This window comes from Nuphar pumila, chromosome 9 (genome assembly GCF_984573655.1).
Source record: "Nuphar pumila chromosome 9, dmNupPumi1.hap1.1, whole genome shotgun sequence".
Lineage (NCBI taxonomy): Eukaryota > Viridiplantae > Streptophyta > Magnoliopsida > Nymphaeales > Nymphaeaceae > Nuphar > Nuphar pumila.
Window position 1 is genome coordinate 8,212,837 of NC_143257.1, and position 25,393 is coordinate 8,238,229.

A 25,393-nucleotide genomic window follows, 5' to 3' on the forward strand; every position below is an offset into this window, starting at 1 on the left:
GATGTCGATGATCATATCTGGTAGAGATCATACTGGTGTCGCCCTGGCTCAGCTTTGAAAGAAATCCAGAACGTTGTAGAAATTTGTTGCAGTCGACGATCAGATATGAAAATACTGATCAGATCTGAAAATAAACTAGATTGTTGTTGAATGTCTGCGATCAGACTATTGTAGTGGAGATTTAATGGTTGTTGTTCCAGTTTTTTATTCGAAAAGCAAGTCTAATGGGTGTGGTGAAGATCTGATCACTATTATTGTTCTGATCTGGGAGCAAATCATGTGGTTGTGAGGTCTGACTTAAAGAAGATCAGATCTTAGTGTGGTTATTTAGCAGTGATGTTGGTGGAAGATCGAAACCTAACGACAACAGAGATCTTTGATCTAAAGTTGTATGGAGATGAACAAAATACTGTGGTCTAAATTGACGTCTTCAATGTGTGTTTTCTAATTCTCAGGTAGAAGTTTTGGTTGAACAACTTATGAAGGATTGTCCAGTGCTGGTGGGAGGCTATAGTTGAGCAAAAATATCCTGATTTGATAAAATTATTGTTTTTTTTGTGCCGATCCTATTTAGTTGCTATCTTTGGTGAGCAAATTTATTTTCTATTATTGATCATGGCTGATTTACGTGCTCAAGATAATGATCAAAAGGGGGAGGTTCTTGGTGAATATAAGGCCTTCACAAACCCATTTTCATATGGATCTTCAGTTAAGTTAGATGATACTAACTATGTAAGGTGGTCCCACACCTTCATAATGTCAGTTTCTGGTCATCGAAAGAAGCACATCCTGTTGGAACAGGAACAAACTGGAAAATTGGAAAATATGTCACCTGGGATGAAGACAATGACATCGTAATGTCATGGATAATGAACAATGTATAGCCTCATATAGTTGATGGACTTATTTATTATACCTCAGCTAAACAAATGTGAGACAATCTTCGTGATACATATTATCATGAAACCAATATGAGTCGTATTCTACAAGTCGAGCAGGAGATTTACCAGTTGCAGCAAGGAGAAGTCTTTGGCCCAATATTATGCTTTTGTTAAATCTGTTTTTGAGAGGCTAAATGCACACATGCCCTTATGTTGCACCAAACAGAAGACCCATCAGAAGCAGATTATGGTTGCTCGATTTCTTACAGGGTTATCATCTGAATATTCAATTGCCAAAGTTCAAATGTTAACTAGTTCTGATGTTCCTACTCTTGCAGAAGCCTACAATCGTCTGAGTAGACTTGCCATTACTCTTTCTCAAACCTAACCTAAATCACATGCATCAACCCTAGCAGTCACCTCAAGTCGTGAAAGAGGTACTTTCTTGAACTCTCGAGGAAGAGGTCATGGTCACAGTATGGGAGGTAGAGGCAGACTTCAATGCACATATTGTGGTAAACTAGGACATCTTGAAGATAGGTGCTGGGATAAGACTGGTCAACCTCCTATTTCATCATCTAAACCAAATATGCTCAAGGCTCAAGTTGCAAAACTTGAAGCAGAGACTCCTATTGGCTCCTCCAGTGATTCTGTTACCCTAAGTCGTGCAAAGTACGATGAGTTATTGTCTTACAAGCCTTCCAGTTCGAGTGCTCCTACGCATGTCGCCGACGTTGCATGTTTTACATATGATAGCTTAAGTTACCAAGGTAGTAGATGGATTATTGATTTAAGTGCTTCTAGACATCTGTGTGGGACCCCCATAATTTTTTAAAGTTAAATTCTATCGCTGAACCTCGTAATGTTGTACTAGCCAACGGGAGGTCTTCTCCTGTTGTGGGCCAAGGAAACATTTTTGTATCCCCCATACTTCAATTGACTAATGTGCTTCATGCTCCTTCCTTTCCTCAAAATTTATTGTCTGTTAGCTGTATTACTAAAGAGCACAACTGTAGGGTGATATTTGATGCTATGAGCTGTATTTTTCAAGACTTGGTGATGGGGAAGAGGATTGGTGGAGGCCATGAGGAGGGTGGTGTCTACTATCTACATCAATCAGTTGGAGCCATTCTCCAGTCCATATCAGTGGCATCTCCATCTTGGTCATGTTCCTTTGCCAAAGCTTCGTAGACTTATTCCTCATATTCCTCCTTCTGTTTCGTTCTAGTGTGAAGCTTGTCAGTTGGGCAAACATCACAGGAGTTCCTTTCCTTTCAGTCCGAGTCCATCGAGTCAAAGAATGTTTGAGATTCTGCATGCTGGTGTATGGGAACCTAGTAGAGTTTCTAGTAGGTCTCAAAGTCATTATTACTTAGTGATTGTTGATGATTTTTCTAGATTGTCATGAGATTTCTTAATAAAAGAGAGGTCAACAGTTTTTTCCATTCTCATGTCTCTTGTCATTGAAATAAAAACTCAGTTTGATTATCTTGTCAAGATTATCCGCACTGATAATGCTCTTGAGTTCAAATCTAATGAATTGTTACAATTTTATCGAAATCATGGCATCCACCCTCAAACCATTTGTGCCCATACATCTCAGCAAAATGGGGTCGCTGAAAGAAAGCATAGACATCTTTTAGATGTAGCTCGCACCCTTATGCTGCAATCCAGTATGCCTCCCTCGTATTGGGAGGATGTCATTCTCACTGCTTGCTACCTTATTAATCGTATGCCTTCCTCATTGTTGGGAGAACAAATTCCTTTACTAATTCTATGTCCTAATGCTCCACTTTTCTCGATTTCTCCAAAGTATTTGGATGTGTCTGTTTCGTTCATAAATTGAGACCTAACCATGATAAACTATCTGCGCAAGCCACCAAGTGTGTCTTTAATGGATATCCACAAAACCAAAAAGGATACCGATGTTATGATCCCATTTCCCGTCGAGAGTATGTTAGTGCAGATGCATCTTTCTTTGAATTTGTCCCTTACTTTTCTAACACTGCGTCCAAACTATATGTTGATCAGGGTGATGTAATGCCTCTTCCTGTCCCCCCTTTTCTCTTGGAGTCGATTTCTTTAGAGTATTCCTCCTTCTTAGTCTTCCACAACTGCTTGGTATCATGATCCTCCTCTGGCGTACACCCGTAGATCACCTCCTGAATCCGAACCTACACCACCTCCTTCTTCAGAAGTAAGTTCTCTTGAAAATATTGAGATTTCTGTTGTGGATGATGACATGCCTATTGCTATCAAGAAAGGTAATAGACAATGCACATTACATCCTATTTCTAAGTTTGTTACAGAAGCAAGGCTTGGGGGTCACATGAGGAATTTTATCTTAGCTTTGTCTGCCACATTTGTTCCACTTAATCATCATTAGGCATTGTTGAATCTCAAGTGGAAGCAAGCTATGCAGGATGAGATGGATGCCTTGCTCTCACACAACACATGAGATTTGGTTGTTCCTCTGGTTGATGCAGATATTTTTGGATGCAAGTGGGTCTACACTATTAAGTACAAGTCAGATGACTCCATTGAAAGATACAAGGCTAGGTTGGTGGCCAAGGGGTACACACAGACATATGAAGTTGACTTCTTTGAGACATTTTCTCTAGTATCCCGCCTTGGGACTATTCGGCTTGTCATATCTGTGGATGTACATTGTGAGTGGAGTTTATGTCATTTAGATGTGAAGAACGCCTTCTTGTATGGCAATCTGTTTGAGACAATGCACATGCAACAACCTTCAGGGTTTGAGGTTTAGGGAGAGTGTAGAAAGGTGTGCAAATTAAAAAAAGCCAAATATGGTCTAAAACAAAGTCCACGTGCATGATTTCAAAAGTTATTTGAAATGATGTCTGCATTTGGTTTCAACAGGTCGGCACCAGATCACTCATTGTTTATTAAGAAGACCTCCACTGGTATTGTGGTTATGGTTGTGTATGTGGATGACATGATACTTACAGAAAACAGTGTGAAGGATATCTCAGACACCAAAGTTCATCTTCAGAAGCACTTTGTCACAAAAGATCTTGGTTCTCTTAGATATTTCTTGGGCATAGAGGTGGCTAGAAGCAATGAGGGGTTAATTCTATCACAGAGAAAGTATGTGCTTGATTTGTTACAAGAAACATGAATGTTAGGGGTCAAACCAACCAACATCCCAATGGATCCTAAACTTCATATGTATGATGAACAAGCAGAACCGATTGCCAGTAGAAGTTTTAGATCCCTAGTTGGTAAACTTTTATATGTTACTGTAACAAGACCAAATATTTCCTTGGCTGTGAGCAAGATAAGCCAATTCATGGACAAGCCAACCTAAGTGCATTGACAGGTTGCAATGATGATTCTCAGGTATTTGAAATCCTCTCCTAGAAAGGGATTGTTGTATAAACGAAGGTCCTCCCTTGATATAGTTGTGTATTCTGATGCTGATTGTGCAGGGGCCATTGATGATAAAAAGTCCACCATTGGGTTCTGTGTGTTTGTAGGAGAAAACTTAATTACTTAGAGAAGTAAAAAGTAGACTGTGGTAGCTTGCTCGAGTGCTGAATCAGAATATATGGCTATGACTCAAACAACTATTGAAATGATGTGGGTTACGTCCATTCTGAGAGACTTACAAGTGAAGATTCTAGCCCCAATGTTGATGATATGTGATAATAGAGTATCCACCTATATAGCTAACAATCCAGTATTTCATGAAGAGGACGAAACACATTAAAGTTGATTGCCACTATATACATGACTTAGTGTAGTCAGGGCATATTTCTACTAGTCATGTGCCTTTTGAGGACCAAGTTACATATGTTTTCACCAAACCTATCGCAAGTGCAAGTTTTTTCAGGTGTTATAACAAGCTGAGCATGATAGATATATATGCTCCAGTTTGATGGGGAGTGTTAAAAGTACTACTATTCATAAGTTTGGGTAGTTATACATAATTTAGCTTAATTATGTATGCCGACTTGTTATTCTTATTCTTAGACTAATCCCTATTTAAAAAGGAGATTATTTATCAATGAAAGGACATACTCTCCTTTCTCTTCTCTATCTCTCTCATCTCTCTATCATATTTTTTAAGGTCGCGAGTTGTAACAATAACTATTAATGATTGCCTAGAAGATAAATATATAATTGATATAAGTTCACAAGCAGTGGACCTTGTTCCCCACTGCAACCTATCCCTTGGAGCTTGCACATTAACCTCAGCCTTAGGGTTCACATTCTCCCCTTGGTGAGATAGCTCACCACTGTCACTGCAGGTGGATTGAGGTCTGCAACAACATCAGAGTGAGTAAATGAATCACTCCTCTTTACCTCTGAGTCACCTCCTTCTTAAATGCTTTCAAGATGGGAGGCGAGATTGCGGTCACAAACCCTTCAACCTTTTTTTACACATTCTACCTTAAATATAGACTACTTTGAAATTGTTAGTTGTTTGCCAAACAATTTTTGTATTTGTTGCTGATTATTTGAGTCTAGACTTTTGGGTTTATGAAGGGTGCCTTTTTTTTTGAAAAATGTCTAACACCTAAACTCTTAGCGGTGGATGTGGCTCCCTCTTTATCAACATACCGAGCAAGCTATGTGTTTCATAGTATGCAGGATGACCTAGTTCGTAATTTTCTTTTTTGGCTTTTTATGTTGTTTTCCAACAATAGAAGATGATGTGATGTGAAACCCTCCGACACAGTCTTCTCAGTGGCCATGTTGTATTAAACAAATTCAAAATTTTCTATAATAACAAGACAAAAAATATGGGTAAAAAGCATTGCAAAAAACATACAGAATAACCTATTGACAATGCAAAAACCCGAATAATTAAGGAAACAACAAAGAAAATCAAACAGTATTTTCAACATACCATGTTTATCATACAAAATATACAACATATAAACAATAAAACCAGAGGATAGAGGCATACAAATAATTGAAATCATTGTTTAAAAAAAAATTGGTTTAACCGTTAAAGATGTGCTTACTAGAAAAAATCATTATCGATGATTTCAGAATACTTGAGGATGAAGGGACATAGGAATAGTTATCGAAAATGTTGTTGGCGAGCAGGTTGAAGACCACAAAAACCCTAAAAAGATATGCGAAAATAACCCTCAGGTGCGGAGAATCAGTTTTTATACCCAATCGTTAAGGAGTGCCAACTTCATGAGGTATATGAGAACTTCGTGAGGTGTAAACACACATAGTCAGTTATTTGTGAGGTTACGAGATGTTCACACCTATTTTTATGCAAACTTTTGAGGTATATGCAAACTTAGTCAAATATTAGTCAAGTTTTGAGGTTTGAGGTATATGCAAACATTTAACATGAGATTTGGTTGTTCTTCGGGTTGATGCAGATATTGTTGGATGCAAGTGGGTCTACACTATTAAGTACAACTCAGATGACTCCATTGAAAGATACAAGGCTAGGTTGGTGGCCAAGGGGTACACACAGACATATGGAGTTGACTTCTTTGAGACATTTTCTCTAGTATCCCGCCTTGGGACTATTTGACTTGTCATATCTATAGATGTACATTGTGAGTGGAGTTTATGTTAGTTAGATGTGAAGAGCGCCTTCTTGTATGGCGATCTGTCTGAGACAATGCACATGCAGCAACCTTCAGAGTTTGAGGTTCAGGGGGAGTGTAGAAAGGTGTGCAAATTAAAGAAAGCCATATATGGTCTAAAACAAAGTCCACGTGCATGATTTCAAAAGTTATTTGAAATGATGTCTGCATTTGGTTTCAACAGGTCGGCATCAGATCACTCATTGTTTATTAAGAAGACCTTCGCTGGTATTGTGGTTATGGTTGTGTATATGGACGACATCATACTTACAGAAAGCAGTGTGAAGGATATCTCTGACACCAAAGTTCATCTTCAGAAGCACTTTGTCACAAAAGATCTTGGTTCTCTTAGATATTTCTTGGGAATAGAGGTGGCTAGAAGCAGTGAGGGGTTAATTTTATCACAGAGAAAGTATGTGCTTGATTTGTTACAAGAAACAGGAATGTTAGGGGTCAAACCAGCCAACATCCCAATGGATCCTAAACTTCATATGTATGATAAACAAGCAGAACTGATTGCCAGTAAAAGTTTTAGATCCCTAGTTGGTAAACTTTTATATGTTACTGTAACAAGACCAGATATTTCCTTGGTTGTGAGCATGATAATCCAATTCATGGATAAGCCAACCTGAGTGCATTGACAAGTTGCGATGATGATTCTCAGGTATTTAAAATCCTCTCCTAGAAAGAGATTGTTGTATAAACAAAGCTCCTCCCTTGATATAGTTGTGTATTCCGATGCTGATTATACATGGGCCTGTGATGATAAAAAGTCCACCACTGGGTTCTGTGTGTTTGTAGGGAAAAACTTAATTACTTGGAGAAGTAAAAAGTAGACTGTGGTAGCTTGCTCGAGTGTTGAATCAGAATATAGGGCTATGGCTCAAACAACTATTGAAATGATGTGGGTTAGGTCCATTCTGAGAGACTTACAGGTGAAGATTCTAGCCCCAATGTTGATAATATGTGATAATAGAGCAGCCACCTATATAGCTAACAATCCAGTATTTCATGAGAGGATGAAACACATTCAAGTTGATTACCACTATATACATGACTTAGTGTAGTCAGGGCATATTTCTACTAGTCATGTGGCTTTTGAGGACCAAGTTGCAATGTTTTCACCAAACCTATTGCAAGTGCAATTTTTTTCAGGTGTTATAACAAGCTGAGCATGATAGATATATATGCTCCAGTTTGATGGGGAGTGTTAAAAGTACTACTATTCATAAGTTTGGGTAGTTATACATAATTTAGCTTAATTATGTATGCCGACTTGTTATTCTTATTTTTAGACTAATCCCTATTTAAAAAGGAGATTATTGATCAATGAAAGGACATACTCTCCTTTCTCTCTTTCTCTTTCTCTCTCCTCTCTATCTCTCTCATCTCTCTATCATATTTTTTAAGGTCGCGAGTTGTAACAATAACTATTAATGATTGCCTAGAAGATAAATACATAATTGATATATGTTCACGAGCACTGGACCTTGTTCCCCACTGCAACCTATCCCTTGGAGCTTGCACATTAACCTCAACCTTAGGGTTCACATTCTCCCCTTGGTGAGATAGCTCACCACTGTCACTGCAGGTGGATGCATCTCCAACCTCATATATTTGGGCATTGAGGTCTGCAACAACATCAGAGTGAGTAAATGAATCACTGCTCTTTACCTCTGAGTCACCTCCTTCTTAAATGCTTTCAAGATGGGTGGCGAGATTGTGGTCACAAACCCTTCAACCTTTTTTTACACATTCTACCTTAAATATAGGCTACTTTGAAATTGTTAGTTGTTTGCCAAACATTTTTTGTATTTGTTGTTGATTGTTTGAGCCTAGACTTTTGGGTTTACGAAGGGTGCCTTTTTTTTTGAAAAATGTCTAACACCTAAACCCTTAGCAGTGGATGTGGCTCCCTCTTTATCAACATACCGAGCAAGCTATGTGTTTCATAGTATGTAGGATGACCTAGTTCATAATTTTCTTTTTTGACTTTTTATGCTGTTTTCCAACAATAGAAGATGATGTGGTGTGAAACCCTCCAACACAGTCTTCTCAGTGGCCATATTGTATTTAACAAATTCAAAATTTTCTATAATAACAAGACAAAAAATATGGGTAAAAAGCATTGCAAAAAACATACAGAATAACCTATTGACAATGCAAAAACCCGAATCATTAAGGAAACAACAAAGAAAATCAAACATTATTTCCAACATACCATGTTTATCTTACAAAATATACAACATATAAACAATAAAACCAGAGGATAGGGGCACACAAATTATTGAAATCATTATTTAAAAAAAAATTGGTTTAACCGTTAAAGATGTGCTTACTAGAAAAAATCATTGTCGATGATTTCAGAATACTTGAGGATGAAGGGACGTAGGAATAGTTATCAAAAATGTTGTCGGCGAGAAGCAGGTTGAAGACCACAAAAACCCTAAAAAGATATGCGAAAATAACCCTCAGGTACGGAGAATCAGTTTTTATACCCAATCGTTAAGGAGTGCCAACTTTATGAGGTATATGCGAACTTCGTGAGGTATAAACACACATAGTCAGTTATTTGTGAGGTTACGAGATGTTCACACCTATTTTTATGCAAACTTTTGAGGTATATGCAAACTTTGTAAAATATTAGTCAAGTTTCGAGGTTTGAGGATGCCCACAACTATTTTTATGCAAACTTTTTATATATATGGGAACTTAGTCAGGTATTTAGAGGTTACAAGGTTTGAGTTTAACCGGTGTTTGCACCTATTTTTATGCAAACTTTTGAGGTATATGCAAACTTAGTCAAATATTGGCCAAGTTTCAAGGTTTGAGGATGTCTACACCTATTTTTATGCAAACTTTATATATATATGCGCACTTAGTCAGGTATTTGAGAGGTTACGAGGTTTGAGTTTAACCGGTGTTTGCACATATTTTTATGTGAACTTCTCAGATATATGTGCACTTAGTTTGATATTTGCGAAGTTTCAAGATTTAAGTTTAACATGATGCTCACACATATTTTTATGCGCAGTTTATATATATATGCACACTTAGGCATTTGCAAAATTTTGAGATTCGATTTTGAATGTTCCCAAATATTATTACGTGAACTTCGTGAAGTACGCAAAAAACACATGGATCTCATTTTAAGTGAGAGTTTGCGGCACCCGACGAACGAAGCAACATTTTGCATGAATTTTATAAGTTTTGCACATGTGAAGGGTAAAAAGGACATTCCAAAGCTGACTATTTGCGATTTTGGACATGAGAAGAATATAAAAAATTATAAGGCATTTCAGAAAATGTATCAAATTAGTCGTATGGCATGGTCATTTTCAAAAAAGGTTTTTATCCGTTAGTGATAAATTTAAATTGGGAGAAATCTACGTAAACCTCACCATGGCATTGACTGGTTTTTGTCATTGCAACTAGTGAAGAATGGAAGTCCATACACCTTCCATCCCTAACGTATGCTAGCAATAATTCCTAGCACATTTACTCACAATTTCTTTTTTACACAACTCAAGATATTCTTGACTTATTTGAGTAGGCTTTGCCTTAGGATATTTTTCTCAGTAAAATCATCCTCATATGGTAAACTGACTACGCTTTTCTCTTTTCTAAAAAGCATTAGAAAGATCACTACATACTTCTAGTTTAAATTGATCTTATAATTTTCTATTTTTTTTTATAAAATTATCTTGTAATTTTTGTCAATATCTAGAATAGATATTCCTTGTTGAAGAAAGTTTACTTGTCTTTCTTAATCAAAATGTCTTTTATCTCATTTAACATTTTGGTTTGAGGACAAGTGATCAAGTTAAATATTACTTTTATCCCTCGAAAACTGGAATAGGTTCATGTTTGGTCTATCATATTGATAATCCCATGATTCTGAGAACTTGTTTTCTTCCCACTTGATTATTTTATTCGTGGCTACATTAGATGTTAGCAGATTGGATTCTACTAATGTGAGATCCGTTCATCAAGCAACCCATAGAAGGCCCTCATCTGTACCTAGGGAAAGTCACGATAACAAGATTACCATTTAAACCACCAAGGACAACCAAGCCAAACTGTGAGCATCTGAAGAATACCAGAGAATTCTTGCATATGCAGAACAAATATCTAAGAATAACTGAACCTCCACACATCAGTGCATATTAGACATGCTGCCGTGTTGCAATCAGATCAGATGATAGCTTCTGTTACCTAGAACAGCTATTAACTTAGGCAACCAAGGTTGATCATAACTGAAGCAAGATAGTTTTGTTTGTGAATAGCAAACCTAGAATGCCTAGATAGCAAGCAAGCACATACAGAATGCACCAGACAAGCTTAGTTACACATGCAGAATGGCATGCAAATTTGACTTAAATATCTGCTATTCAAGATGCATTGGAAGATTCAAATGCAGAAAAGGTTGACGGATTCAGATAATGGATCTCTGAGCTGCAGTTTTCATCTACTTCCAGTATGATACATTTGTATAGTATGAATGCAGTTGCAACAGGAAAAATATTAATGCTGTGAACCGGACATGGAAAGAATTTTGGGACTCACCATTAAGAAATTTGACATACACAACATAGAAAACACAAAAGAGGACGAAAGAAACTCTCCCAAATGCTACCACTGCCAGAGAAAGATGGGGAACTTTCATACAAAAACATAAACCTCAACATAAATAAAAGAGCAAACAGTGAGGCTGGAGTGAACTATGAGAACCCTCCCTAAAAGACGCACAAAATAGGCCACCATGAGTTGATGCTTAGATTCATACAGCATGCTGGCCACAGGTCACCACCAAGCCTTCCCTTGGGCATCAGGAGTTATGGCCTCTGGGTTTCCTAGGAATTCAGATTAAGCACTAAATCACACACCACCAGGTACAACCTAAATATGTGACCATTGGCCATGTCTAACAGTGAGGCCATTAAGTTCATAAACTGTACATTGTCATGCAAGTGCAAACTCCAAAATAGCTAATAGAACTACAAGAAGACCACATTGAAATCTCTAAAGGTCGCCATGTAAATGCAGATTCGATCATGGGAGAGAATGCAATTCACATGACTTAAAATTGAAGTTCCACTCAACTTCAAACTGATTCCGTCACTAGAGATCAAGGTTGATGGATGAAGAGTTCTTGACCAGGAGATAGAGTACAAAGAGGAACTAAAATATTTCACCCTCTGTGAATCAAGATATGATTCTGATATATCTTGCCCACGCATCAGCAGGAAAGTAGTGACTGAGTAGGTTGCTAACGCTAAACATAAAGTTACTCTGTTTTTTCATGTCTCCTATCAGTGTCTCTCAAAGTCTTTATCAGTCTCCACTTTCTCCTAGTTCCTCCAACCAAAACCGCATTACTACTCAGCAACACTATTTTAGATCATGTAGCAGATAGTACTGTGTGTTTACCATTTTCGTTATTTGAAGGTCCTCGCTTTAGAACCTTAAGAACAGTTGCGCCATTGGCAACTTTAGAGACTACAAAGCAACATCTCAAGATTCTCAACTCAAGGTATGCAGTTCAGAACACACATCAAAGCACCATGGGAAAGTTTCCCACACTGAAATTTCAATAGAGGATTGATTTGAAATGTGAAAGAGATGGATGGAGAATCTTACTCATCCATGTCAAGTTTCGGCACACCTTCAGATGGACAATCTCGTCCCACAGTTGAACTGGGTGATGAGGATAAAAGCTCTGCATTGCATGAAGATGTCATATTGGCTAATAGCATAGACATTCATGCAGAAGGATAGAGTACTGTTTATTCTATTAAGAATAAGACATGCTCCCCAAAAAAGATATAAATGGACAAGGGTGCTTGAGCCACCCCACTTTGTTAGGACCCCCCTTGCAATTCAGATAAGAATATGGGAAAAAAACAAGAATAGAAGGGAACGATGATCTCTTCGACAGATGAGCGTATAGTCTGCCTAAAAAAGAAATTAAAAATAGGAAGGAGTCTACCATCTATTCCCTAATTACGTTAGAACTCCTAATCGTGAGAAAAAAACAACAATAATCACAAGTTAGCAACAGATGTAACACATCCATAAAAATGGGATAAATCAGGAACCAAGTAGGGAACCCACATTGTTCTGCACAATGCAAATTCCTATATCCCAGTTTTGCGGATATGCAGGTTCATCCAAACACCACCCAAGGATATGTGGTTGCAAAGGGTACCTAATTATAAAAACTTGAAAAAAAATGAAAAAAGAGAAGCTGCAGTGCCATTCATCGATCAAGCGGTATTTATAATTTGTACAGACCTTACTTCAGCAAGCAAAATCACACTCTACAACCAATATATTAACATCAAGATAGTCGAACGCTATAGGGTTGACACTCATGCCAAGTTTTATGCACAAAGTAGTGAGATTTATGAGGAAAGAGACTCCAACACCAAGACGCTTTCTGCAGGGCCACTGAACAAAGCAAGCAAGGGAGTGACTTTCCGCGCAGAGCATTCCTTGAAATCAATGTGACTACTCCAATTTCTGCGGAACTCTTTTCCCATGAGTCCACAGATGATATAACATACACAGAAAGTGCAGGCACAAAACTTTTTATGGATTCACAAAAGCATGTAAAAAAATTTATACATGTGATCACCGCTGAGAGGTAGGTGTACAAGAACAAGCAATTGGCATCAAAGGTGACAAAATATCAGGAAAATGTGCACGTCTTTGTTTTCTTTCTTTGACAATGCACTCAAACAACCATGATGCCAAAAATTTCTGCAATGCAAATCACTACAAGCAGCTACTTGATAGCCTTTTTCTGCATCCGGTAGTTTCTACAGGAAGCTTGTAAATCAACATCTGCTGCTTGAAGTACCAGGTTTCTGTTGGTCCTGCCTTACTGCATCCTGCCACCAATAAATCTCTCCCTTGATTACTTCACACGTTTCTGTTGTCTAAATAATGTATATATAACTTGAATGAACATAAATATCAAAAGGTAGGCCAATTCAAAATTCAGCAGTTGCATACAAACATCACTTTGCAGCCTGCAAACAGTAAAAACAAATTAATTTCCTTATCAGGAAAGCTAAAACCCATGATAATCATAAAGTCAGAAGGTGCTGAATAGGAGATGTTCCATAGCATGTATTCTGCTGAACAATTAGACAGTACAAAGAACTTAAAATATCCTACTGATGTATCACCTCCTCGTCCTCTTCTCCATTAGCCTCTGGTTTCCAGACTATATCGTTTATTCCCGTTTTAAAATTCTTGTAGAACTGTCATTTTCAGAAGAAAAAACAGCATAAAGTAATGATAAGATCAACCATATCTAGGATCATATGTGATGAAAAAGCTTCCAAAAACTTTACAGTCAAGATAGATGGGCAAAGAAGGCATGCCTTGTGAAACTCTAAGGTGTCGCCTCCTGTCTTGCGGAGTTCAACCATGTAAAGAGAAGGCGCAACCTCAAAAACCTGTGCCAAGATAAGTAATCAATCTCACATATGCAGATTTCATGTTGTGAAACACATTCTGCAGTTTAAAAGCTAGATGATTGAAGATTTTCTATGCAATTTTACTTGCTCAGTCAGGATCTTAATCATGTTTCTTTTAAAGCCAAGCCTCAAGGATCAATGTGTTATGATATCTATGAATCCCACATACAAGTAAAGCTGATTCAAGTACAAGTTTTGATTTTATCTTTCAATCAAAACTTGTAAGAAAACAACCATCAAACATAACTAGTATTTGATTTCTTTGTTCTTTAAGTAGGTTGAAAGTTCTTTTTTTATACAACAGACCACTTCATTATCACAAAAAAAGAAGATGCAATTTCATGGTAGAAAATACGTACCTCCGTAGCTACTGACAAGTGGCCCTTTCTCCCACTCTTGTCACCATGCAACTTCATCTTTATGAGCACAAAAGAGTACAAATCAACCAATTTCATAAAACTACTCCACATTCAATACTCATGATAAATATCTCCTAATAATGCATGGCACAAACAGAGACATGAGTTACCCTATAATTATGTTTCTGAACGTTGAAACCAAGAGGTTTAGCAGTTTCCTCAATTTTAGACATTATTTCCGCTGCCGGCCGCTGAGAAGTAAACTGTGTCTCTCTCTTAACAACACCCTGCAATTTAACTACTAAGGTAAGAATATATTTAAATAACCAAACTTATGGATAGGACAACTAACACGATCCAACTCTTATTAAAATGCCATATTACAGAGCAGGGTTGCTCAAGAAATTAGATTAGTCAGCTCTCATCTAGGCACAGAGCTAGTGCTGAGTAGCAAGCTTCTCAGGTTCATGATCCTGAGCAGCACTAGCAATGTCCATGTTGCACAAATGCCATTATACTTTCTATATACTCTTATCTTTTAATTCAACAGGACAAACCAGGCCAATTGTTTTTATATTAGTGAGGATGGTTAAACATCTCTGAGTGGTTAGCAAAACTGATGGTGAACAAACATGCCAAGTTAACAAAACTTACCATCTGCTTCTCAAACAGGTTTCCAAGATTGAACCCCTCTGACCTAGAGATAAGCTGAAATGCATTCATTTGTTCAGGTTTCTCTTTCCTTTCTGTTACATGGTGTTCCTAGAAACAGAGAATTAATTTAGATAGCAGCTAAGAAATTTAACTAGATACAACTTTAAGTGATAAAAAGTAAAAAAAACCATTCAGGGTGTAGTAAAAAAAATAACTATATTTCAAATTCAATGTATGATGCATTGATGCTGATATTGACCTGCAAGGAAACGGTCACAGGCCAATGCCATTAATAACATTTTCTATTTTCCTTGTTTATTGATTCACTTTGTGCATGTTGCTTTCTATACATGAGTAAAATAATGGAATTGGACAAAGATTCTCACCTCCGAGTCATTGAAAACCGCATGGACATCATCAAGGCTTATGTCATCGCCATTCTCAAAATGCGGTGGCTTGTAGCCTTTCTTAAACCATTCATCTTCTAAGATTTCCGCAATTGTTATACGCTGAAAAGAGTATGAAATTTAGTGTTCCACCATTATGCTGGAGCCAATAAATTGAATTCAATGAAAAACCCTGAAACAATAGAGTAAAGATAGCATCTTACAGTCTGAGGATTAGGGTCAAGAATCCTGCGAATCAGCTTCTTTGCACCAGAAGAAAACCATGAAGGGCAAGTGAAGTCTGCTTTATAAATCTGCCATTTTGTTCAAGGTTAATCATCAGCTTCATTGAGAGAGAGAGAGAGAGAGGGAGAGAGAGAGAGAGAGATTAACTCACCTTCCTGTATAAAGCCATGAGATTTGACTCATCAAAGGGCAAGTATCCAGCCATAAGAACAAACAAAATTACGCCACAAGACCACACATCCGCAGTAGTACCATCATAACCTTTATCCCTGAGAACCTAACAGAATGAAAGGAAAAAAATATAATGGTAATGAATAACGTTAGCATGTACATTCTTCATAAAGCACAAGGCAATATTTCCAAAAATGCCACAATATCAAAGATCATGTGAAGATATGAAATATAATACGCACCTCAGGAGCAACATAATTTGGTGTTCCACAAGCAGTATGAAGTAGCCCATCCTCCTAGATGAATGGAAATGCAAGTGTGATTATGTTTCTAATACTTAACGATACAAAATAGCTGTGGTATTAGCAGCCAAATTCTAAAAAGGTACAGTTAGACAAGAAATTGCAGTCGTTGAACTGTATTTCCTAAAAGTATGAGATAATGTTGCCCTGATATGAGTCATCTAAACCAACCCTCCCATGTCCGATACTGCAGTTGAATATGTTCGTTAGGGTTAATACTTATTTATTCCAAGTTATGAGTTCTAAAGGGGATGACTTTTCCAGCAGAATGTCAGCATTTTCCGTTTGAAGAAGCTAAAGAGATCACTCTCAGAATGGCTTATAGAGTTTGCTGGTTCCCGACATCTTCCCAACAGAAAATACTAGGAGAAGATATATTTTTTCTTTCATATTTCTCAAAAGAAATTGTGGTGGTGGAATTCAAGAAATCTCTAGCTCTAATATCTACATTATTAACATGCTTCATAATTTGACATCTAGGATTTATATGGAGCTCTAACGTTAATTCTCAATGTATGTGATGCATAAATACCTATGACATATTTTGACGGGCTGCCTAGGTTTCAGTCCCATAGGCGTCACTCCCTGCATAAGCTGAAGCTTGGCGACTCCCTGGGATCGAGGGGTAAGCCCTCGGAGTTTTACAGAGACAGGACAGCGACCCTACTTACAGCAGGCTGAGCCAGCACGACTAGGTTTCTGCGCCTGGGGCGGTTTCTCCCAGTAAAAATAGGCCATGTAGGTATAGATACACGTATAGGTTAAGTCACAGATACAAAAATCACGATATAAAAGTTTCAAAGAAATGGGTGTGGGGGTACGGTGTTCCATGTGTGTGTGTGAGTATCTGTGAGAAAATAAATAAATAAGTATATACATACCCTCATTATATATAAATATAAATATATAAATAAATAAATAAATATATATATATATATATATATATATATATATATATATATAGGGAGAGAGAGAGAGTAATGAGGGCACACTAATAGAAACTATAATTTTTCATAATTATTTTGTTTTCCCATCGATCAAACCCCACGAAAATGATCTTCATCCATTTCTTGGTAGCAATCTTTAGATCATGTGATTATGACGTGTATATATATGCCTTTTAAGATCTTAAAATATCAACAGCCCACAATATATCAAAATTTCATGACTTCAAAAATCTTATTTTTTTACATCCAAAAAACATGATCAAGGTACGTTTTCTACCAAACCAACTTGCTCAATACATCTACGAGGTCTAAGATGCAGCCTAAACCTATGATTTCTACAAGATGGGTCTAGGTGCTTCCGAAGCGCGTGCGCACACACACACACAAATATATGCAACAATTTTCAAAATCCTTTACATATGAATTTATAGATTATTAATCACGAATTAAAAGCCTACATCATGTTGAAAATATATAATTAAATAACAATTAATAAACAAAACGAATATAGTTAACATTGGTCGCTTGTGATTCTGCTCGTTGACTTCAAGTGGACCAAATCACAAAAGATATAAAATGAGTCGAGTCGAGTTCAAAACCTAGTTAACCAGTATACCCATATGCACTCGGTACCAATACTAGCATTGAACCTGCACGAGATGGGTAAGAAGACTTGGCAGAAATACGCCCATGTTGCATAGATAAATACAAGACTAACTTATAATCTCCACCAACGATACTGCAAACACAAAACATGCTACCTACCCGCACTTGCTGTGATATTGCGCTTAGTCCAAAATCTGAAACTTTAAGAACACCATAGGAATCCAGCAGCAAATTTTCAGGCTGCAAAAGATTGCATATACAATTCAGAATTATGGATTATTACTGAATAAAAGTAATATCAGATATTGGAAAGACTTTGCAGATTCCCATAAGTTGTAAAAAGGGGAGATGTGATGTTGAATTAAACCTTCAAATCTCTATGGAACACGCCTCTGCTATGACAATAATCAATGGCATTTACTAGTTGCTGGAAGTACCTCCTTGCTTCATCCTCCTTAAGTCTCCCATGTTTTGCCTGGAAACTTTAACTGATAAGCAATTTTTAGAACATACTCAGAATCTATTGCATATCTATGCAATGTGTAACATGCACTAGGATGCACACAATAAGTGCCCCCGTTCTTGGTGTGGATTTTCCTTCGTGATAAAAAACAATAATTATAAATAAAGATAGACAATTAAGTAGATGAAATCAATCTTGGCAACGAGCATCTGTTGAACAAGCAAGCCTGTCGTGCATGTAAACATGCAACACGTTATTTTATACAGTATGCCTGAAAAACACTTACAATTTTATCAAAAAGCTCTCCGCCATCAACAAATTCAAGCACGATATATATCTTTGTCTTGCTCGCCATGACCTGCAGAAGACAATGGACAACTTCTTTGTAAATAAATAAGTGTATAGAAACCGTTCACTGAAATAGGTATAGAATAATAGAAATAATACAAAGCAAACATTATGTTTGACCACAATGTAAGGCACGATTTTCACCAAGCAAATATAGCTATAAATGTGACTTGGTGATCACTTTTGGAAATATTAAACGCTAATATCATAGTTACATACTCTACAATCTACAATCTTCCTTACCTTCCATCATGTGATGTCCAATTGCCTGAAGGATGGTTTCCCCATGGTTGGCAAAAGAAGAATGATTTTGAGTTTTCTTTAGGAGCGACGACTCTAAAGAAAAATCAATAATATATCAATGAAGAGGATGGTTTTTTTGTTAGGTCCCGCTAAGATCTTCCAAAAATCATACTTTAAATTATTTTTTGCTCAATCTTTAGCGTTAGATGTATTTATCATTGTTTACTTCATAGGGAACATGCATTTTATTTTTACATCAAATCAATTTAAAAAAACTTGTTTCTTAGTAAATATCAAGCAAAAGATACTTGAAAGTACAATTTTCAGATGATCCTAAGGTGACCTGTCCATCGCTTTCTTAAACTTTTTTTGTTAGTCAGAACCAGTGTTGTGAAAAGTGTTGAGGCGTAGCGAGGTGCTCCACCACCAAAAATCGAGGCCAGACGCAAGCCTCAAATTTTTTTGAAAACTTAAAAAAAATATAAAAAATATCTAAAAATACAAATAAATAAAGAAATGCTTTATTGATGAAATAACAACCAATAAGAAATAGAAAATCCCAAATAAGTACCAAAAAATATGAGATTAACACATAAAAGTAACTAAAAACTGATTACATAATTGAAAAATATATGATATTAACCAACAAAAGTTAAAATATACTAAGAAATTGATTACATAACTGAAATAACTTGAAAATATATGAGATTAACCTAAAAAAGTTAAAATATATAAGATTATTCTAAAAAATATAAGATTAACATATAAAAGTAACTAAAAAACTGATTACATAACTAGAAAATATGAGATTAACCAACAAAAATTAAAATATACTAAGAAACAGATTACATAACTGAAATAACTGAAAAATATATGAGATTAACCTATAAAAAGTTAAAACATATGAGATTATTCTAAAAAATATAAGATTAACATATAAAAGTAACTAAAAAACTGATTACATAACTGAAAAATATATGGGATTAACCAACAAAAGTTAAAATATACTAAGAAACTAATTACATAACTGAAATAATTGGAAAATATATGAGATTAACCTACAAAAATCTTATTGATTATGTCTTAGAAATCTTGTTGTATAAATTTTTTTTTTTTGCACCTTGAGGCACATAGGGCCGTGCCTCAAGGCGAGGTGCGCCTTTTACGCCACAAGGCGCATTTTTTATAACACTGGTCAGAACCTATAGATATGCTCTATAAGAATTATTTAGTAGAAAACAAGTTTTGGATCATGTGATTATAAAATAAATGCATGTTTTTTAAAAACTTAAAAAATCAACAGCTAGCAATGTATCAAAATTTCATGAGTTAAAAAATCTTATTTTTATGTCAAAAAAAAATGATCCACATGATTCCTATCAAATAAACTATGTTGAGTACATCTATAAGGTTTAATTGAGAAGATAGAACCTACAACCATGATTTGTGGGATTAGGTACCTTCAAAGCCACCGTAGCGTTACTATATATATATATATATATGAGAATAAAAACCTCCCTAATGGAAACCCTCCCAAACCTCTCCAATGATTTTTTTTTGTTTTTTTCAAAATTTTGACCATACATATTTATTTACTATAATTCGACACTTGGATCATGAATTTTGGATAGAAAAAATGGTATTTGGAGCCTAAAAAATTTATGAAAATTGTACGCCGTTGATTTTAAAACTTATAAAAACCTATCCATGCAATCAAATGCTACAAGAACAGGTTCCTATAAAAACAAGAATATAGATCACATCTGTTCGGTCAGAATTTTGAAAAAAATACCAAAAATTCAATAAAACATTCATTGGGGAGGTTTGGAAGGGTTTTCATTTCTCTATATATATATAAGCACCTCTCTCTCTCTCTCTCTCTCTCTATATATATATATATATATATATATATATATAGAGAGAGAGAGAGAGAGAGAGAGAGAGAGAGGTGCTTAATGATACATGTTTAATGGATTTTTTAGGTCTTTTTTTTTTTAATTCTGACCATACAAATGTGATTTCGTACTTGCTTTTATAAGGATAAGCTCTTAAAGTGTTAGATTCTGACACATGGGTAGGTTTTAATAAGGTTAAAAAAATTAATGGTCCAAAATTTTTGTAAATTTTGAGGCTCTAAATATCATTCTTTTCATCGAAAACACATGATTGAGGTGTGGATTCATTGTAAATTAACCATGCCTAATACATTTATGGGGTTAGAACTGCGAAAAAAAACACCAAAAGAGCAGAAAAACCATTAAGCACGCATCATTAAGCATATTTCATTAAGAACCTACCCAATTTTCTCTCTCTCTCTCTCTCTCTATATATATATATATATATATATATATATATATATATATATATATATAGTGTGTGTGTGGTAGGTGTGCAGCTACCAACACAATGGCCTGTGATAGACAACCACAAAAAAGACAAGTTTTTTCATGGTTTTTGTGCTGGCCATCGGTAGAGTCCCACTGGTAGCTATCTAAGGGTTGCGCAGCTACCACTATATATATAATAGAGCGTAGGTGGTTAACGATACTTGCTTAATGGTTTTTTCTGCTCTTTCTATATTTTTTTCGCAATTTTGACCCAATATTGGGCATGATCGATTTATGAGGAATCCACACTTGGATCATGTGTTTTCAATAAAAAGATTTATATTTGGAGCATTAAAAATTTACAAAGATTTTGGACAGTTGATTTTTTGAACCTTATAAAAACTCACCCATGTGTCATAATAGAACACTTCCAGAGTTGATCCCTATAAAATCAAGTACATAAATCACATCTGTAAACAAAAAAAAGCCTGAAAAACCCATTAAGCATTTTCATTTGTACTTAAGCTCTACTCTCTCTCTCTCTCTATATATATATATATATATATATATATATATATATAGTGTTGACAGCTTCTTCTTCTTTTTTTGTCCCTTTCCCTCTTCTTTGACTACCAAAGTCACAAACCACGTGTAACGTATGCTTTACACGTTGAGAAAAGACAAAATAGGCTCACAATCATCACCCTGTTACTTTCATACCGGTGTATCATGATTTTAATATTCACTGTGACGATATTTTTTTTATATATTTTAAAACACCCTCATTCCGATAACTAATCCAAGAAGAAAGATTATGAACATCCCACAAACTAAGTTCTTGGCAAATTGGCTGGACACTATGGTGACGCCTAAAACTGAGAACGTCTGCAAATATAAGTCAGATGCAAGGATCGTTTCTGTTTTTCGTGAAAGAAGATCATACCTCATAAAGCTTGACAACATTTGGATGCTTGATCAACTTCATGGTGGAAATTTCTCTCTTTATCTGGCGAAGGAACGAATCAAAGAGGAAGAGAAGTCACATCCCACACGTCACATGCAAAAAACAATACAAAGAAACAAAACTAAACGTCTTTTCACCATTAGCACCATCGTTTATATGTATAGTATTACTAAAATTTATAAAAAAGGTCGATGATATCAAAACAAGCGAATACAACCAACGTTGGAGATTCTTGATACTCAGCACTGGATACCATAGACAGCCGAAGAATTTCATCATTTTCCATTTTTCGTTTTTTCTTTAAACTCGGTGCTTACCAACCATACCCTAGAAATAAAAAAACGAGATATCTCCAAAACTAGTTAAACCGCCTTTTCTCATTATTTTCTCAAAACCAGTATGCAGAACCCCAAAACCAACCATACCCCAAAAACAAAGTGAGATATATAGAAATCTATCGAAATCATCTCTTCCGGAAATCCTCATCATTTTCTTCAATCAGTGAATTACCACAATAGAAACATGGAAAACACAGAAAAAGAAAGGAATGTTTGATCCCATCAAACAGCTTCAGTGCTTATATCTCAAACAAATAAGATACCAAAAGAGAAAAAAAAACCCGCTAAGTCAATACAATTTTTTCCTTTCTTTAATAGAACCTTCAACACAAATTCATATCACCCAATAACGAACATGACCGAACCAGAATCGTTTAGCGAACACCCAAATCTGACACGAACACGAACAGACTAAAACCACAAGAAAAAAGTTTCAGAGAGGGAGAGATGAGGGACCTGCTCGATCATCTTGTGGCGGAGGACCTTCTCCTTGTCGAGCACCTTAATGGCGACGGAGTCTCCCGTGGAGACGTTCCTCGCGAACTTCACCTTCGCGAAGCTTCCCTCCCCGAGCGTCCGGCCGAGCTCGTACCGCCCCACACGCGTGCAACCCGCCGTGTTCATCCTCCTCCGCTCACGTGCCCACTCGCCTCCTCCGTTCTCCTCCTCGGAATCCCGACGATGATGATGGGGCCGAAATCAGAATCAATCAGTCGGTTGCGTCCTGTATCATAATATTTGATTTGAGACTTAGAGAGGATGAAACGGACCACACCCGGACCCGGATATTCTTTTCTTATTTACGGTTCTACCCTCACGCATTCACGACCGCAAACGGCTTTATAACGCTGGCATTTTACGGAAAAGGGAAGGGTGTTTTAGGAATGTGATTTAATAAAAAAAGAAAGAGGTTCGGTGCTTAATATAAAGCGCTGCGCGTGTGAGACGCGTACGAGATCGGCGCGAGTTCTTACGTGTCCACCGTACAAGTGTACGGTGAGGGACGTGTTTGGTGGGACACTGAGACAAAGCCGCCCCCGTCCCGTGAATCTTATCCATAAAGTCTTAACAGATCAAGCTTCATGCGTTCGGGCTTCTCATCCACCAGTTTTACAGATCCGGGATGTCAACGAATCGGATTTTATCCGATATCCCTGACCATGAATTCCATTTCGGTTTAGTTGCACGTGGTAAGTTAAAACCATATCCAATTACAATCGGATGCGAATATGGTTTTGATTTTTCGTGACCCATGAATCTAACAAATATCCAAATTTGATGAATATCTGAATCAGTTTACGTGTAAGAAATCGGATTTAGTAGGATCTCAAACTATATGATTTCAATTTGGATTTGTGAAGCAACCCCGGAGCCCAAGATCACGAGAGAACAAATTATGTTATGCTATGAACTACGAAACCAAAGCAAGATTAATGAAAAATAAACCAAACAAATAGTGCATAAAATTTGGAAAATTAATTGATGGAAAATAAAGCAAGCAAATAGTGCATAAAATTTAGAAAATTAACAATAATTCAATCGAGCCTCTATCCGAAAAATGAGTATATTGAGGAACACAAGAAACCCTAGGTCTATTTTGGATCAGAGATGGACCCATTACATTAAAAAAATATTCAAATTTAAATAATATATTATTGAATGCATAAATATTTTTATTTTAGCATTTATTCATTCAACTATATGTAAGATACATATATCTTAATTCCAAGAAAAAAATTATATTTTCGAGATGATGAAAGCATGAGTATTGAAAAAATACATAAAAATTTGGAGAAACTTCAGGTATGATCTTAGAAAGATCTTCAAGTAGCACAGTACTCTCAATGAATGAATGACAATACGTCCACCTTAAATCCCTTCTCATCAGTGATTACAATTTATGTTAAATTTTCAACAATAAAACTTCAGATTATGAGATGTCTTCAAATGTGAATGTTAGAGTTATAGAGGGCTGAAAGAAAAAAAAATATATAGTTGCTATATTTATATTTTAAATATTGTGTTTCTTGCAAGACTTCAAACGTGAATATTGAAGTTATGGAGGGTTGAATGAAGAAATGTATATAGTTGTGTGTATATGTATGCTTTAAATATTGTGTTTCTTGCAGAGCTTAATGTTAGAGTGATGAAGAGTTGAAGGAAAAAATATATATAGTTGTATGTATGTATGATTTAAATATTGTATTTCTTATAGGGCTTGAAAGAAATATATATAGTTGTGTGTGTATGTATGTTTTAAATGTAATGTTTCTTGCAGAACTTCAAATGTGAATATTAGAGTTATGAAAGTTGAAGTTATGAATGAATAAAATGAATGAGAACTATAATTTAAAATGAATGATAAGTATGCTTTAAAATGAATGACAAGAATGAATGTATGCACTACTTCATTTTTTGAATAAATGAATGAATGTATGTATGTTTGGGTATGTTCATTTTTTAATGAATGAATACATAAGCATACTCATTTAGTGATGAATGAAAGAATAAATACATGAATGATTGTAAGAGTTGATTCATATTGAATGCTATGCATCAATAGGTTTATTTTAAATAAATGAAATGAATGAATATATGAACCGACTCATTTTTAAATAAACGTACATATGAGTATATTCATTTTGAATTAATGATTGAATGTATCTATGAGTAGGTTTGTTTTTTAATAAATGAATGTATATATGTATAAGCATGCTCATTTAGTGATGAATGAATAAATGAATGAATGTTAAATTTGGTTCATATTGAAGGTAAAAAATGAATGTATTAGGTTTATTTATGAATGAATAAAATAAATGAGAAGGTTCCTTTCAAATAATGTCTAAGAATGTTCATTATTTAATGAGTGCATGAGCAAGGTACATGAGAAAAAATTAAATTAGCACAAAAAAGTTTTTTTTTGCGCTAAACCTTTTTTTGGTGCTAATTTAGCGTAAAAAAAAGTCCTTTTTCCGGCGCTAAACCTTTTCTATCCCTGCTCTTTCTAGATTATTTCAGTTGTGTCATCTGTTTGACAAAACATGGCCTCTGTTTTTTAAAAAAATTCAAAAATAGGCCTACTATCTGAA

At 35.8% G+C, this 25,393-nt stretch overlaps 1 protein-coding gene across 3 annotated transcripts; it reads right to left on the reverse strand.

Annotated features, from left to right (window-relative positions):
- Nucleotides 1-13,037: 13,037 nt before the first annotated feature.
- LOC149828368 (CBL-interacting serine/threonine-protein kinase 9-like) lies at nucleotides 13,038-23,009 on the reverse strand. Of its 3 annotated transcripts, XM_090017544.1 has the most exons (15): nucleotides 22,761-23,009; nucleotides 21,946-22,008; nucleotides 18,371-18,442; nucleotides 17,989-18,096; nucleotides 17,781-17,861; nucleotides 16,009-16,062; nucleotides 15,747-15,872; nucleotides 15,574-15,663; nucleotides 15,350-15,472; nucleotides 14,964-15,071; nucleotides 14,480-14,596; nucleotides 14,310-14,366; nucleotides 13,855-13,929; nucleotides 13,657-13,731; nucleotides 13,038-13,497 (listed from the first exon to the last, which is right to left on the reverse strand). In XM_090017544.1, the coding sequence occupies exons 1-15, from the start codon at nucleotides 22,926-22,928 to the stop codon at nucleotides 13,486-13,488; spliced, it is 1,329 nt and encodes a 442-aa protein (XP_089873670.1). In that variant the 5' UTR covers nucleotides 22,929-23,009; the 3' UTR covers nucleotides 13,038-13,485. The 3 variants fall into 3 exon arrangements, with proteins under 3 accessions (XP_089873670.1, XP_089873671.1, XP_089873672.1); XM_090017545.1 differs by lacking the exon at nucleotides 16,009-16,062; XM_090017546.1 differs by lacking the exon at nucleotides 14,310-14,366.
- Nucleotides 23,010-25,393: the final 2,384 nt, after the last annotated feature.